The 16,044-nt window shown below is 47.1% G+C and overlaps 1 protein-coding gene across 1 annotated transcript; it reads left to right on the top strand.

The window, feature by feature from the left end:
- The first annotated feature begins 12,040 nt into the window (after positions 1 to 12,040).
- Positions 12,041 to 15,710, top strand: MAP1LC3C (microtubule associated protein 1 light chain 3 gamma). Its single transcript, XM_010384707.2, has 4 exons — positions 12,041 to 12,188; positions 12,290 to 12,345; positions 12,502 to 12,608; positions 14,754 to 15,710. The coding sequence occupies exons 1-4, from the start codon at positions 12,131 to 12,133 to the stop codon at positions 14,974 to 14,976; spliced, it is 444 nt and encodes a 147-aa protein (XP_010383009.1). The 5' UTR covers positions 12,041 to 12,130; the 3' UTR covers positions 14,977 to 15,710.
- The last annotated feature ends 334 nt before the right edge of the window (positions 15,711 to 16,044 follow it).

Here is a 16,044-nt window from a genome sequence, read left to right as displayed (position 1 = left end):
GGAAACAGCCTGCCCGGCCACAGTCTGGGCCACTTGACCTTTATTTACAATGGTTGTACCTGTGAGAAAAGGCGTTGGGAGCTGGGTTATTTGTACTTTGGGGGAATCTCAGGCGCAGAGTCTGTTTTAATAAGATGTTGGGAGTCCCTCCAGCATAAAGGATAGAGGTTTTGTGCATGCAGGGCCCTAACCCTGGAGCTGCAGGGAAATGTTTCAGGAAGCACTTTCCTTATGATGGTGATGGTTCTATTTTAAGCCAACTTTGAAAATTCTAGAACAGAGGCCAGGTGCAGTGGCTCATGCCTGTAATCCCAGCACTTTGGGAGGCCAAGGTGGGTGGATCGCCTGAGGTCAGTAGTTCGGGACCAGCCTGGCCAACATGATGAAACCCTGTCTCTACTAAAAATACAAAAGCTAGGCAGGTGTGGTGGTGGGCTCCTATAATCCCAGCTACTCGGGAGGCTGAGGCAGGAGAATTGCTTGAACCCAGGAAGCAGAAGTTGCAGTGAGCCAAGATTGCACCACTGCACTCCACCCTGGATGACAGAGCAAGACTACATCTCAAGAAATAATAATAATAAATAAATAATAAAAACAAATTCTAGAATGGAAAGCATTATGTCGTAACGGGTTTCAGTGGCATAAAGTTGTAGGCTCAAATCTCACCGACTGAGTGATCTTGAGCAAATTACCTCAACTCTCTGAGTTTCAGGTGTCTTTTTCTTTTCCAGAAAGATTAAATAAGAAGGTAGATTAATCATATCTCAATGCTTAACATGGGTATGTGCTCCATAAAGATTAGTTTCCACCCCTAGCACAATGACTGTACATGGTAAAATTTAACGAATGAAGATAATGACAACAATGGTGAAGACTGTGGTGGATGCAGAGTTAGAGTGCCCAGATCCCTTGTCTGGAACTGAAGCACTGATTGCCCAGCTGTGGGGGTATTGGTGAACTGGGTGGTAAATGGTGGAAGGAAGTCATTGGTGGCTTGAGAATTAAAGAAAAAGTAATTATAAGGACTATAGAGTCAGATAGCTATTACTGGTGGCTATTGACGCTTTCCAGAAAGTTAATGAAAGGCTGAAAATGATTAATCATCAATTCTTTTTTTTGAGACAGTCTCACTCAGTCACCCAGGCTGGAGTGCAGTGACATGATATCGGCTCACTGCAACCTCCTCCTCCTGGGCTCAAGTGATTCTCCTGTCTCAGCCTCCCAAGTAGGTGAGATTACAGACATGCACCACCACACCCATCTAATTTTTGCATTTTTAGTAGAGACGAGGTTTCACCATGTTGGTCAGGCTGGTCTCAAACTCCTGGCCTCATGTGATCCACCTGCTTCGACTTCCCAAAGTGCTGGGATTACAGGCGTGAGCCACCACACCCAGCCCTGATCAATTCTTTAATTGATGACATCATATTGATCTAATCAATGACATTATGTTGATTTGATCAGGTGAGCAAGGAGTGAGACTTCTTTTGGAAGCCTTGGTAAGACATATGCACCCCGGACGTAGGACACGAAACCCTGAGGGCCTCCTTGGCTGAGACTCGTATCCATTATCTACAGGACAGAAAAAGGATTAGGGCCAAAGCACAGTTACAGGAGTAATAGAACACCAGAGAAGGCTGAACTGTCAGTCTAGGCATGTCTGCTATGCCAAGGTCAGGGCACTGGTTGGGAAGTATTGGAACCTATAATTTGGGATGGATAAATCTGGGTCAATGCACTTGAAAATCTTGAACCCCTTGAAAGGCCTGGCCTGTTTTTGCCGGGAAAAGGTATTTTCCCTCTTGCCTGAAGATTATGTGGACTCATTTGCCTTCCAAGACAACAGAGGATAAGCCTCACCTCTTCTGCTGGCCATTGTGCTAATAACTAGGTTTAGGTTATGACATAACTGTGACCTCTATTTGGTCATTAGCATAATGGCCAGCAGGAGAGGGGGTGCCTGTCTTCCTCTCAGAGGAGATGCTGGATGGAGCCACTATGTACCCCCAGGACCCAGAAGAGAACATGTGGACCTGGATTCTGAATGCCCTGGAAAGGAGGCAAAAGTGGGGTGGGAAGGCATGGAACATAAAATAAGGTGAAGGGAGAAATTATTGATATAAGCGCATTTTCCTGGCTGAGCATGGTAGCTCACGCCTGTAAGCTCCTAGCACTTTGGGAGGCCGAGGAGAGTTGATCACCTGAGCTCAGGAGTTTGAGATGAGCCTGGGCAACATGGTGAAACCCCATCTCTACTAAACATATACAAAATTAGCCAGGTATGGCGGCATGTGCCTGTAATCCCAGCTACTCAGGAGGCTGAGACAGTAGAATCGCTTGAACCTGGGAGGCAGAGGTTGCAGTGAGCTGAGATCACTCCAGTGCACTCCAGCCTGGGTGACAGAGCAAGACTCCATCTCAAAAAAATAAAAAAAATTTAAAAAAAGCATTTTCCCATTATATGGACTTTAGATCCTGGCAAGGAATTTGGAAGATGCTGCTGTTATGCGAGGGTAGTTCTTGGAATCTCAGCCAAGCAGCAGCACCAATTGCAGCTGCTTCTGCCAGATGTAGAACATCTGCTGGCAAATATTAACATGGGCTGAGATGCATGGCATCTGGTTCTTTATCTTGCAAATGGATTCTTTTTCATCACCACCAAAAACAACTAAAAACAGTTTGCATGTACTTAGGACAGATAATTATATAAATTAATGGACTTGCTCCAAGACCATGTTAATTCTCCCATCCTTTGTCATATTTTAGTCCAAAGAAAAATAGATTGTCTGGACAGCCCAAATAACATGGCATTAGTTCACTCTTTCAATGATCATTTGATCTAATCAGATGAGCAAGGAGTGAAAAGGACATTGGAAGCCTTGATAAGACACATGCACCCCAGAGGGGGGACATAAATTTGCCAGTGACTCAGGGGGCTGCAAAATCAGTGAAGCTTCAGAGATTCAGTGGTCTGTGCATGCCAGGATATCCTCTCCAAAGTAATGAAAAAATTATTGCATTACACATCTTTCTCTTTTCTTTCCTTTCTTTCTTTTTCTTTTGTTTTTTTTTTTTGTTTGTTTGTTTGTTTGTTTGTTTGTTTGTTTTGAGAATCTTGCTCTGTTGCTCAGGCTGGAGTGCAGTGTCACAATCTCGGCTCACTGCAACCTCCACCTCCCGGGTTCAAGCAATTCCCTTGCCTCAGCCTCCCAAGTAGTTGAAACTACAGGTACATGCCATCACGCCTGGCTAATTTTTGTATTTTTAGTAGAGACGGGGTTTCACCATGTTGGCCAGGATGGTCTCAAACTCCTGACCTCAGGTGATCCACCCTCCTCGGCTTCCCAAAGTGCTAGGATTACAAGTGTGAACCACCGCGCCCAGCCACATCTTTCACCACAAAGAAGAAAAGGCAATGCCTGATTGGCTTCTTTGGGTTCTAAAGATAGCCACATTTGAGAATTCTGACTCAACTCATATTCTAGAGGACACAAAAGCTGCCAGCTTTAAGTTGAGCCAGAGTAAGGAAGAGTTCTATTGAAAGCACCCCTGCCACTTGTACCCTATGACCAGGCAGACCGTATGGTACAGAGGTAGGTATGGTGGGAAAAGACGCTGGGTGGGTCTATGGTAAATTTCAATCTATGATTCGCAATGTAGCTCGCTAGGGTTCAGAAACCTAGTTATGCCATTTGCAGCAGAGAATGATTTATCTTTCAAAAATCACTTGACCATGAGCCACTTAAAGGCAACGTGGCCAGAACTGGCCATAATGAACTATATTTTGTCTGACTCATGAAGTCATTAGCGGCAGCAGCACATCATAAAATGCAAGTGGTGTTTGTAGGACCAGACATGTGCAAAGCCAAGGGCATAAGTAAACTGCATGATCAGGTGGCCCAGAGCCCCAGGAAATCTACCACTGTTGCACCCATATCCCTTCCTTTGTTCACTACTGGCCATTGCAGGGGAGGGTCACTTGTGATCAACTGACAGAGGAAGAAAAAGGCTAAACTTAATTTACAGATGAGTAGCTTAGTGGTGCAAGCCAAAACTGGGCTGCACCTGCACCAAGGGTGGCCCTGAGAGACAGTATTGAGGGGAAATCCTCCCGATGGGCAGAACTTTGGGCAGTACACCCAGTGCTTTACTTGGGTAAATACAGATTCATGGGCTCTGGCATATGACTTGACTGTTGGTCAGGGGCTTAAAGAAGAAAAACTTGAAGATCAGAGATTTTAAAAACAAAGGTCTGGGGAAGGGGCATAAGTATGGATCTGTGGGTGTAGACATGAAACGTAAAGATCTATGTGCCACACGTTCACGCCCACATGGAGAACATCCACATGGAGGAGGCACTACAGTTTGTCTAGTTGACCAGTTGACTTTGGCCACCATCCCCTACTTCTCCCAAGACTGGAACAAGAAATGAAAGAGGGAGTATCCATGGTGGCAAGGATAGAGGTTATGCATGAGCTTAGCGGTATGGACCCCAATTCACTGGGCCTGATGTAGCTACACTGTTGCCAAATGTCCAATCACTCAACAACAGAGACCAGTGCTGAGGCCATGACATAGCACAGTCCTTGAAGAAACAACTCAGTTGCAAGTAGACAACTTGGGCCTCATTCTACCCAGTATTAGGGGTTGCAATTCATTTTGCATGTAATCAACATGTATTCTGGATATGAGTTTGCCTTTCCTGCTTGCTGGACTTTACAAGCAACATCACTCTGTAACTGGGCCCTTTTCCCTGTCAGCAATTTGCATGCAGATAAATCTATTCAACTTTTATAAGCATGTACAATGTGCCAGGCTCTGTGCTAGCTACTGGGGATGCACAGATGAAGGCTTGCCTTCAGTCATGTAATAGCTATTATGGACTTTTTAAAATCCCACCTTGGGGTAGGATAGCAAAATTGCCAGTTCTAAAACCATTTAACAAGTTAACTAAGCAGATTTTGAGCTCACGTGACTTCATGATTCTGTGGCTCATTTGGGACTGGGAACCAGAATCATTTATTTCACTGGATGGCCTGACTCTTAAATAAAATGTTTTTATCCCATGTTGATCAGATACATAAGTATTACGGGTAAGTAGCATCTTTGTTTGTTAGTTTGTTTTCTGAGATAGAGTCTTGCTCTGTCACCTAGCCTGGAGTGCAATAGCGCGATCTCGGCTCACTTTAACCTCCACTGCCTGGCTTCAAGCAATTCTCCTGCCTCAGCCTCCCGAGTAGCTGGGATTACAGGCGTGCGCCACCACGCCTGGCTAATTTTTGTATATATATATTTTAATAGGGATGGGGTTTCACCATGTTGGTCAGACTGGTCTTGAACTCCTGACCTCAAGCAATCTACCTGCCTTGGCCTCCCAAAGTGTTGGGATTACAGGCGTGAGCCACTGAGCCCAGCCAGTAAGTAGCATCTTAAAGGGGCACATGACAATCAAAGTAAAAATAAAATGGAATGAAATAAAGTTTGATTTTCAGCTGTCTACCTGGAGCTTGTGAGCAGTGCCTTCCTATCCTGCGAATGTGATCAAGACTGGGAGGTTTCGGAACTCTCTGCAGCAGTAGGATCCCCTCACTGTCCCAAATCTCAGATCTCCCCTTTGAGAAGCCACAAAGCCCAGGGAAGGTTTAACCAAGGAGTCAGGCAACATTCTGAAGCAGGTTTGATAATCTGTCTCCTCTGTAAAATGGACACATCTCTCTAACCTGCAGCAGTCTATTTTATTTTTATTGTTTTAGTTTTGAGACAGGATCTTGCTCTGTCACCCAGGCTGGAGTGCAGCAGTGTGTTCATGGCTCATTTCAACCTTAACCTTCCAGGCTCAAGCAATCCTCCCTCCTCAGCCTCCCAGGTAGCTGGGACCACAGGCACAAGCCCCCACGCCTGGCTAATTTTAAATTTTTTTTGTAGAGACAGGGTCTTGCTATGTTGCCCAGGCTAGTCTTGAACTCCTGGGCTCAAGCAATCCTTCTGCCTTGGCTTCCCAAAGTGCTGGGACTATAGGCGTGAGCCACCACGCCCAGCCAACCTCTTATTTTAGGTGTACACATCTCACTTCCATGTTGTTAGAGTTCCCAAACTTGTTTCTCCCTATATCAGATCTTGTAGCCAGGAAGGATGAATGACAGCAGCCACAGGGAGCAAACTTGATCTATCCCAGTCACTCCCTGAGCCCCAGACATCCACACTTGCCAAGAGACAATCTTATTTTTAATCACATTGCACAAGCTGAGTCACCTTAGGAAACTCCTCAGGAATGATTAAAAATCATCCCAGAAAAGCATAGAGAGCAAGGAGAGAATTGTGGGGGAACCAGGGCAAAGCCAACATCAAGAGTTGGAAAGGCCACTCGTGGTTCTCAAGTCTTTACATAGTAAGGGCTGGCTGCAGCGATGGCGGCAAGGACTGGTGATCCTTTCAGAACCTCATCTTAAATCTCCATTTGCATAACAAGTCTGTTGCATATTCACAAGATTGCCTACTACAGATAAGAATACAGACAAGTTTTGTGAACCTTTTTTTTTTTTTTTAATTGAGACGGAGTCTCGCTCTGTCACTCAGGCTGGAGTGCAATGGCAGGATCTCGGCTCACTGCAAGCTCCACCTGCCGCGTTCAAGTGATTATCTTGCCTCAGCCTCCCAAGTAGCTGGGACTACAGGCAGGTGCCATCATGCCCAGCTAATTTTTTGTATTTTCAGTAGAGAAGGGGTTTCACCATGCTGGCCAGGCTGGTCTCAAACTCCTGACCTCGTGATCCACCCGCCTCAGCCTCCCAAAGTGTGCTGGGATTACAGGCGTGAGCCATCACTCCCAGTCTTTTTTTTTTTTTTTTTTTTTTTTTTTTTTTTTCTTTTTTTTGGACAACATTTCGCTCTTGTTGCCCAGACCAGTCTCAACCTCCTGTCTTGAAGCAATCTTCTCAGTTCAGCCTCCCAAAATGCTGGGATTACAGGCATGAGCCACTGCACCCGGCCAGGTTTGTGTTTACTAAAATATTAGTAGACTGGACATGGTGGCTCATGCCTGTAATCCCAGCACTTTGGGAGGCTGAGGCAGAAGGACTGTTTTGAGTCCAGGAGTATGAGGCCAGCCGAGGCAACATAGGGAGACCCCATCTCTACAAATAATTTTTAAAAATTAGCCAGGCATGGCGGTGTGAGTCTATGGTCTCAGCTACTTGGGAGGCTGAGCCAAGAGGATCACCTGAGCCAGAAGGTTGACGCTGCACTGACCTGTGATCATCCCACTGCACTCCAGGCTGGGCAACAGAGTGAGACCCTGTTTCAAAAAAACAAAACAAAACAAAAATGAAATTAAAATCTTGATAGACAGACCTCCTAATCAAGCGAGGGCACTCTTGCTTCAGCTGTTCTCCACAGGACTGTTCCTATTTCCTTCCCCACGATCCACGTAGCATCCATAGTATGTGGCTTTGGTCACCTCCCAGCCACCTAGGTCTCACTCCACTGCCAGAGAAGCACCAGGCAGGAGCACGATGCCATCAGACGACACACCAGACACTGCTCCCCTCAAAATATGGCTTTCAACTCCCCCCCACCAAAAAAAATAAAAGACAAAAACGGGCTAGGCACCGCGGCTTACACCTGTAATCCTAGCACTTTGGGAGGCCAAGGCGGATGGATCACCCTAGGTCGGGAGTTTGAGACCAGCCTGACCAACATGGAGAAACCCCATCTCTACTAAAAATACAAAATTAGCTGGGCGTGGTGGCACACGCCTGTAATCCCAGCTACTCGGGAAGCTTAGGCAGGTGAATCACTTGAACCTGGAAGGCGGAGGTTGCGGTGAGCCGAGATCGTGCCATTGCACCCCAGCATGGGCAACAAGAGCAAAACTCCGTCTCCACCACCCCTCCCCCCACCAAAAAAAGAAAAAAATAAAAGAGAAAAAAGATCCAGCCCATTTCTCTGCCTGGAAGATGATGGATTCTGGAAGTGTTACCGCATTTTGTTTTTTCCCAGTGCTTCATTCTATTACCTCCTTCATCTCCCCTCCATCTGAGAGGCAAGCCTGCTTGGACTAGATAGCAATCCCCAGGCCTCAGCCCAGAAAGCCAAACGCAAGGTTAGGAAGCATCTCAAAGCCCTTATAATTGTTGACCAAACACCACAGCTGGGATTTATTTTCTCCTGGCCCCAGCTGAGCGCTATTTCCTTCTACCTCTGCCTTCAGCATTCAGACCCGAATGCACATAAAGTTTCTTGGGATTATAAAGATTTGGGGGAACCATGGCTTGGGGAAGTGACGGGAAGATGCATATACTTGAGGCGCAGTGGCAGGCACTATGCTAGCTGCTTTACAGAAACCAGTTCATTTAAGCCTCACATAACTATTCTGAGTTACAGATGACCATAACCATTAAAAGCTATATTTACTAAAGTGAGGCCATGTATCCAAGATCAGAAATTAAGGTGCACAGGTGAGAAGGCCTGGCTTGGAACCAACTTTGCCTGGTCTTAGAGTCTGGGCTACCCCTGGAGATTGGCCAGTCTGGGTTGGATCCCGCCTCAGTTTGCATTCTGGCTGAATGATCTAGACCTGAGCCCTGTGAGCATCCCGCCTGCCCCTCCCACCTGCAAGGCAGCTGGGAAAGTTTACATGAGATTGTAGATTTGAGAGGTACTTTAGCGCAGAGCACTGCACACCTGTTCCTTACTATTCACACCTGATGGGATGCCTTCTTTTTAAAGACAGAGAAAGAGGATGAGGCCACTTATCTTTTCAATGATGCCATCATTTAATCTCTTGACATCTATTTCTTATCATTGACCTAAAGCCCCAAGAGTCAGGCCCTTCAGTTCACCCAGCAAATGTACTATCTTCTTCTCCTTTGTCACATTTTGTTCATTTTAAGACTCTTCACTGCTGAATGACTACAGAAAATCCTGGCATACACTGCTGACAAAGGAAACGCAAGCCTTCTGGCTCTGCAGAGTCTGAAAGGCTACCTGAATGGGCGTAAGTACCGCAAAGCAACCCCTGGCCCCGGGAACTGGAAGAGCTGTGTCTTGCGCTTCCTAGTCCCTTTGGTCCCAGGCAAGGGATTAATTTCTCAGGCCCTGTGATATTGAGAAATACATGTTTAGTTTTCATTCAATTTCCTGGCATACAACTTCTAAAAACACCTGGAATTTTCTTTTTTTGTTTGTTTCTGTTTTTTGTTTCTGAGACGAAGCCTCACTCTGTTGCCCAGGTTGGAGTGCAGTGGTGTAATCTTGGCTCACTTCAACCTCTGCCTGCCTCCTGGCTTCAAGTGATTCTCCTACCTCAGGATCCTGAGTAGCTGGGATTACAGGCACCCACCACCATGCCTGGCAAATTTTTGTATTTTTAGTGAAGACAGGGATTTCACTATGATGGCCAAGTGGGTCTCGAACTCCTGACCTCAGGTGATCTGCCCACCTCAGCCTCCTAAAGTGCTGGGATTACAGGTGTGAGCCACTGTGCCCGGTGGAATCCTTGGAATTTTCAAAGTGATAGGTGTCTCTTTTTTTTTAATTTTTAATTTTTATTTTTTTTCTGAGGCAGAGTCTCGCTCCGTTGCCCAGGCTGAAATGCAGTGGCACAATCTCGGCTCACTGCAAGCTCCGCCTCCTGGCTGCAAGTGATTCTCCTACCTCAGTCTCCTGAGTAGTTGGGATAACAGGCAACCACAACCATGCCCAGCTAATTTTCTTGTATTTTAGTAGAGACAGGGTCGTCATGTTGGCCAAGCTGGTCTCGAACTCCTGACCTCAAGTGATCCACCCACCTTGGCCTCCCAAAGTGCTGGGATTACAGGCGTGAGCCACTGCTCCCAGCAGTAAGTGTCTCTTTTTTTTTTTTTTTTTTTTTTTTTTTTTTTGAGATGGAGTCTCGCTCTGTCGCCCAGGCTGGAGTGCAGTGGCCAGATCTCAGCTCACTGCAAGCTCCGCCTCCCGGATTCACGCCATTCTCCTGCCTCAGCCTCCCGAGTAACTGGGACTACAGGCGCCCGCCACCTCGCCCAGCTAGATTTTTGTATTTTTTAGTAGAGACGGGGTTTCACCGTGTTAGCCAGGATGGTCTTGATCTCCTGACCTCGTGATCCGCCCGTCTCGGCCTCCCAAAGTGCTGGAAGTGTCTCTTTTTAGCTCATCAGTGGACTGATGGCTGGCAGCCCCTGGGTGGCTTCTGGATGGGGGCTGGTTGCCAGAAAGACAAAAGTGAGATTAGAGGGTCGGAATTTTTAGCCCCACCTCCAGCCTCTGGGGAGGGTAGAGGGGTTGAAAGTCAAATTGATTACCAGTGGCCAATGGTTTAATCAATCTTGCCTACATAATGAAGCCTTCATAAAAACCCAGAAGGCCTAGGTTCTGATAGCTGAATGTGTGGAGGTTCCTGGAGGGTGGCATGCCCTTCGCCCACACCTTGCCCTGTGCATCTCTTCATCTGTATCCTTCATGATATCCTTTGTAAGAAGCCGGTAAATGTGTTTCCCTGAGTTCTGTGAGTCATTCTAGCCAATTAATGAAACCCAAGGCGGGGGCTATCGGAAGCCTGACTTATATCCCATAGAACAGAAGCACAGGGAAAACAAGCTAGGGTCCAGGCACGGTGGCTCATGCCTGTAATCCCAGCTCTTTGGGAGGCCAAGGCAGGAGGATCATAAGGTCAGGAGTTTGAGACCAGCCTAGCCAACATGGTGAAACCCCCTCTCTACTAAAAATACAAAAATTAGCCACACATGGTGTCACTTGCCTATAATCCCAGCTACTTGGGAAAAATCGCTTGAACTCAGGAGTCAGAGATTGCAGAGAGAGCAAGACTGTTTCAAAAAAACGAACAAACAACAAACACAACTTGGGGCTTGCAACTGGCATTGCAAGTGGGGGACAGTCTTGTGGGACAGAGCCCGTAGTCCGTGGGATCTGACACTGTCTCCAGGTAGCCAGTGTCAGAGCTGGATTGGAAGACACCCAGCTGGTGTCCACTGCAGAACTGGTTACTCGGTGTATGGGGAATCTCCCCAACCCCACACACACACATCTAGCGTCAAAAGTGATCTGTGTTGTGAGAATATAGGAGAAATGGAGTTTGGTTTCCCCTATGTATGACCAGAGGCCCAGTTTCTTAACTCCAAAAGCGAGATCTTGGGGACAATTGTCCTTCCTTCCTTCTTTTATCCCAGAGAAAACTAAGTGACAGAATACACTGGAGTATATTGGACTTGGAGTATACTGGGGTATATTGGGCTTGGAGTATACCGGAGTACATTGGAAGTACTTGGACCTCCTTGTAACAACTCTGGGTTAGTTGGTTGGTTGATTTGTTTGAGATGAAGTTTCGCTCTTGTTGCCCAGGCTGGAGTGCAATGGTGTGATTTTGGCTCACTGCAACCTCTGCCTCCTGGGTTCAAGCGATTCTCCTGCCTCAGCCTCCTGAGTAGCTGGGATTACAGGTGCCCGCCACCACACCCGGCTAATTTTTGTATTTTTAGTAGAGATGGGATTTCAGCATGTTGACCAGGTGATCCACCCGCCTCAGCCTCCCAGGTGCTGGGATTACAGGTGTGGCCCACTGCACCCGGCATACAACTCTAGGTTTTAATCCATACTCCCTCTCTTACTAGCTGTGTGCCCTTGGGCAAATCACTTCACCTTTCTTAGTATAGGTTTCGTTCTGTGAAAAAGGGCATGGACCATTGCGAGAATTACACAACACACTTCAGGCTGAGGTGGATCCAGCTTGGACTCCCCTTGCTACTGAAGTACAAAAGCGTCCCAGCACAAGGCAGTTTTACCTCTCTACAGTCCGCTGCCCAGCCAATGATTTTATTACAAACCCTAATTTCTTTTGCAAAGAAACATCTTGAACTGGTCATGAACAAAGTGGCTTTCTCTGACCAGCAAGCAGGTGGCGATTCCATTTGCATCAGAACTGACCTCCTGCTGCCCAGGGAGGGGGAGTGGGGAGAGGGGAGGGAAAGGAGAGGCCTGATGTCACTCAGCCCTACATAAGGGCCTCCTTCAAGCTCCTGCAGGCAGTTTGGAAGCAGCTGGAGGAACGAGTTAGGTTCCTGGTTGTGGGACATTTTTTTTTTCCTTTTTAAAACAGACACAGCTGTTGAGTGAAATGCCGCCTCCACAGAAAATCCCAAGCGTCAGACCTTTCAAGCAGAGGAAGAGCTTGGGTAAATTTCTTGGGGTAGTTTTCTGGGTTACTCGAAAGAGAGGAGAGGAGCTGGCCTTCTCTTGATCTTTGCTTCTTCCCTTGTGCTTAAAACATTCACAGCAATCAGACAAGAGGAAGTTGCTGGAATCCGGGCAAAGTTCCCCAACAAGATCCCGGTAAGACACCATTGGACTTCCGCTGGGGGGCGTGGGGGTGGGGTTCCCAGCCTGTTCTTTGAAGAAACCGAGAGCAGCCAACAGCTTCCCTCTCTCTGTTCCAAGTTCCTAAGACTCAGGCTGAGTCACATTCTTAAGGATTGACACTCTTGACAGGTGGTAGTGGAGCGCTACCCCAGGGAGACGTTCCTGCCCCTGCTGGACAAAACTAAGTTCCTGGTCCCGCAGGAGCTGACCATGACCCAGTTCCTCAGCATCATCCGGTAGGTGGCGCAGAGCATGCCGGGGAGGAAGGTGCGCGGGGTGTGCCGGGGCTGTTCGGCTTTCGTCCTTTCACGGTTTTATTTTGGGGATAGGGGTATGTCAGGGGGGTGCAGAGGAAAGGGCTTTTTCTGAAGTCATCTTTTAGATTCACTAGTACCCTGAAAAGATGCTCTTAGAATTACTCTATTTTAAACCCAGGCGCAGTGGCTCACACCTGTAATCCCAGCACTTAGGAAGGCTGAGGCAGGTGGATTGCCTGAAGTTAGGAGTTCGAGACCAGCCTGGGCAATATGGTGAAACCCCCGTCTCTACTAAATATACGAAAATTAGCCGGGCGTGGTGGTGGTGGGTGCCTGTAATCCCAGCTACTTGGGAGGTTGAGGCAGGAGAATCGCTTGAACCTGGGAGGCGGAGGTTCCAGTGAACCGAGATTGTGCCACTGCACTCCGGCCTGGGCAACAAGAGTGAAACTCTGTCTCAAAAAAAAAAAGAAAGAATTACTCTATTTTAACTAGGTAAGGAGAATCTCTCAGACGACAACAACAAAAACGAGCTGCCAACATTTCTAAGAATTTCCTAAAGTAGTCTTGGCTCTCAAGCTAGTCCAGCAGATCCTTTGTTTCAGATCCTGTCTGAAACGGAGTCTGCGCGTCCCTTGCAGAGAACAGTACCTTTTCCAAGTGTACGTGCGCCTGGGGGTGGGGACTTTTCCCCAAAAGAAACGTTCCCTGCTCAGAACACAGAGAGAAAAGCACCTCCCAAACACACTCCTCCCTTGGTTAAGCCAGAGGTACAGCAAAGAATAGGCAGCTATTCTTGAAGCTTAAAGGACGTCACTTGACACATGGATTCAGTAAAAAATGATTTGGGAGTAAAGTAAATAGACCCGATGAGTAAGTTTTCAACAGGGTTGAAAAGTGCTGGGAAACTGCGTTGCTGTTGCAGCTTGTTTCTTTGAGAACACACGATGAATGAGTGTCTTTTTATTTTGCTTTATTTAGCTCTGTCACCCAGGCTGGAGTGCAGTGGCATGATCCTAGTTTACTGCAGCCTTGACCTCCTGGGCTCAGGTGATCCTCCCATCTCAGCCTCCTGAGTAGCTGGGACTACAGGCAAGCACCACTGTGCCTGGCTAATTTTAAAAATGTTTTGTAGAGATGGGGGTCTCACCATGTTGCCCAGGCCTCTTTTTATTTTGTTGAGTTGTTTAAGAGCATTCTGATTTCCTCTCTCTAGGCAAGCTTACATGTTAAGGTCAGTTCAATGTGAATGGAAGGTGGCCAAGGGAGAATGAAAGTTAGGATTAGGGCTGAGCACAGTGGCTCACACTGTAATCCCAGCAATTTGGGAGGCCAAGGCAGGTGGATTACCTGAGGTCAGGAGTTCAAGACCAGCCTGGCCAACATGGCAAAACCCCATCTCTACTAAAAATACAAAAATTACCCAGGTGTGGTGTTGCATGCCTGTAATCCCAGCTACTTGGGAGGCTGAGGCAGGGGAATCAAAAAAAAAAAAAGTGAAATGTCAGAGAGACTGTGCATCACCTTTGTACCTCTAGGGAAATAGCTTTAATTTCTTTTCTTTCGTTCTTTTTTGTTTTGTTTTGTTTTGTTTTTTCTTGAGATGCACCCTTGTTCTGTCACCAGGCTGGAGTGCAGTGGTGCAATCTCAGCTCAGTGCAATCTCCGCCTCCTGGTTCTCCTGCCTCAGCCTCCCGAGTAGCTGAGACTACAGGTGCACACCACCATGCCCGCCTAATTTTTGTATTTTTAGTACAGACTGGATTTTATCATGTTGGCCAGGATGGCCTCTATCTCTTGACCTCGTGATCTGCCCGCCTCGACCTCCCAAAGTGCTGGGATTATAGGCGTGAGCCGCTGCACCCAGCCCAATAGATTTAATTTCATAACAAACAGAAGTTCTTTGCTTAGCATTTTTGTGTTGTCATGTTTCCTTGTCCTGTTTGTGTTCTCATATTTCATCCATGGAATGGCCTCACCCTTTTGACCCAAATGGGAAGCCTTGTAGTTCCTAAATCTCAGGGAAGAAGGAGGGAGCAATTCAGTCTTCTTGAGTGTCACGAGGCTGCAGATCCCTGGGCTGTCTCGCAGGTCACCCCCTCACCACCCTCCTGCACATCCCAGGAGCCGCATGGTCCTGAGAGCCACGGAAGCCTTTTACTTACTGGTGAACAACAAGAGCCTGGTCAGCACGAGCGTAACCATGGCAGAGATCTACAGAGACTACAAGGATGAGGATGGCTTCGTGTACATGACCTACGCCTCCCAGGAGACGTTTGGCTGCCTGGAGTCAGCAGCCCCCAGGGATGGGAGCAGCCTTGAGGACAGACCCTGCAGTCCTCTCTAGCCCATGTCGGGAAGGATGTGTGCTCTGACAGACGCGTCAGACGCTGGCAGAAGGGATTGGTTTTCTCCTGTGTGTACGCTGGAGGAGTCTGAGAAGCAGGGATGCCTGGGGTGATCAGCTCCAACCAGTGTCAGCAGAGTGGTGGCTCTTCCTAGTTTACTTTTTGTGCTCCATGCTCTTGTGTTCTTCTAAGAAAAATGTGGGCTGCTCTTGAAAGTTATGTAATTATCACCTTTTTTTTTTCTTTTGAGACAGGGTCTTGCTCTATTGCCCAGGCTGGAGTGCAGTGGCACGATCTTGGCTCACTGCAACCTCCGCCTCCCGGGTTCAAGTGATTCTTCTGCCTCCACTCCCTAAGTGGCTGGTATTATAAGCATATACCACCACACCAGGCTAATTTTTGTATTTTCAGCAGAGATGGGGTTTTACCATATTGGCCAGGCTGGTCTCCAACTCCTGACCTCAGATGATCCACCCACCTCAGCCTCCCAAAGTGCTGGGATTACAGGCATGAGCCACCGCATCCAGCTATATAACCATATTCTAAATAAGAAATGGTTGGCTTGTGTGATGGTGTTGTGTGATGAGCTGGAGATAATATTTTAAGTGTCTTCTGTGGTATATGTGGGAAGGCCATTGAGGAGTGGGTTTCACTCCCTGCCTGTGGGCAGGTGTCCCATCTAGGGCTTGGTCCTAGAGAACCTCTGGCCTATAGGCTGTCTCTGTGGAACCCAGTGAAGCCAGCGTGAACCATGGTAAACTCATCTGGAGGTGCCTTTATCTGTGTCATTAGAGAAAGTATTCGATTTCCCCAGCATTCACTCTATTTGGTTATTTTCTGTCATTCTCTTTTTGTCCTTCTATACCATACATTTTTATGGCAAAGCTGTAACTTCTCAATATAAAGTCATTTAAACCATGTGCATGTTTACTATGTGCCAAGCTGTATTCTAAAATAAATATTCTTTATTTTAAAGGAGCTTTATTATTTGGCTTCTTATCACAACTCTCTATGGCTAACTATTGTTACAGTTAACCCACACAATGGGTGGGTTTGATCGCTTGCTG

Source organism: Rhinopithecus roxellana, chromosome 8, assembly GCF_007565055.1.
Source record: "Rhinopithecus roxellana isolate Shanxi Qingling chromosome 8, ASM756505v1, whole genome shotgun sequence".
In the NCBI taxonomy this organism is placed as follows: Eukaryota; Metazoa; Chordata; class Mammalia; order Primates; family Cercopithecidae; genus Rhinopithecus; species Rhinopithecus roxellana.
Note: the sequence above shows the minus strand (reverse complement) of the source record. Positions and strands in the feature narration are given on the sequence as shown.

Bases quoted from the DNA above. Each gene is read 5' to 3' on its own strand.
- MAP1LC3C (XM_010384707.2), top strand. From the start codon at position 12,131: ATGCCGCCTCCACAGAAAATCCCAAGCGTCAGACCTTTCAAGCAGAGG. The intron at 12,189-12,289 runs GTAAATTTCTTG...AAACATTCACAG, and splicing joins CAAGCAGAGGAAGAGCTTGG to CAATCAGACAAGAGGAAGTT. The intron at 12,609-14,753 runs GTAGGTGGCGCA...TGCACATCCCAG, and splicing joins CAGTTCCTCAGCATCATCCG to GAGCCGCATGGTCCTGAGAG.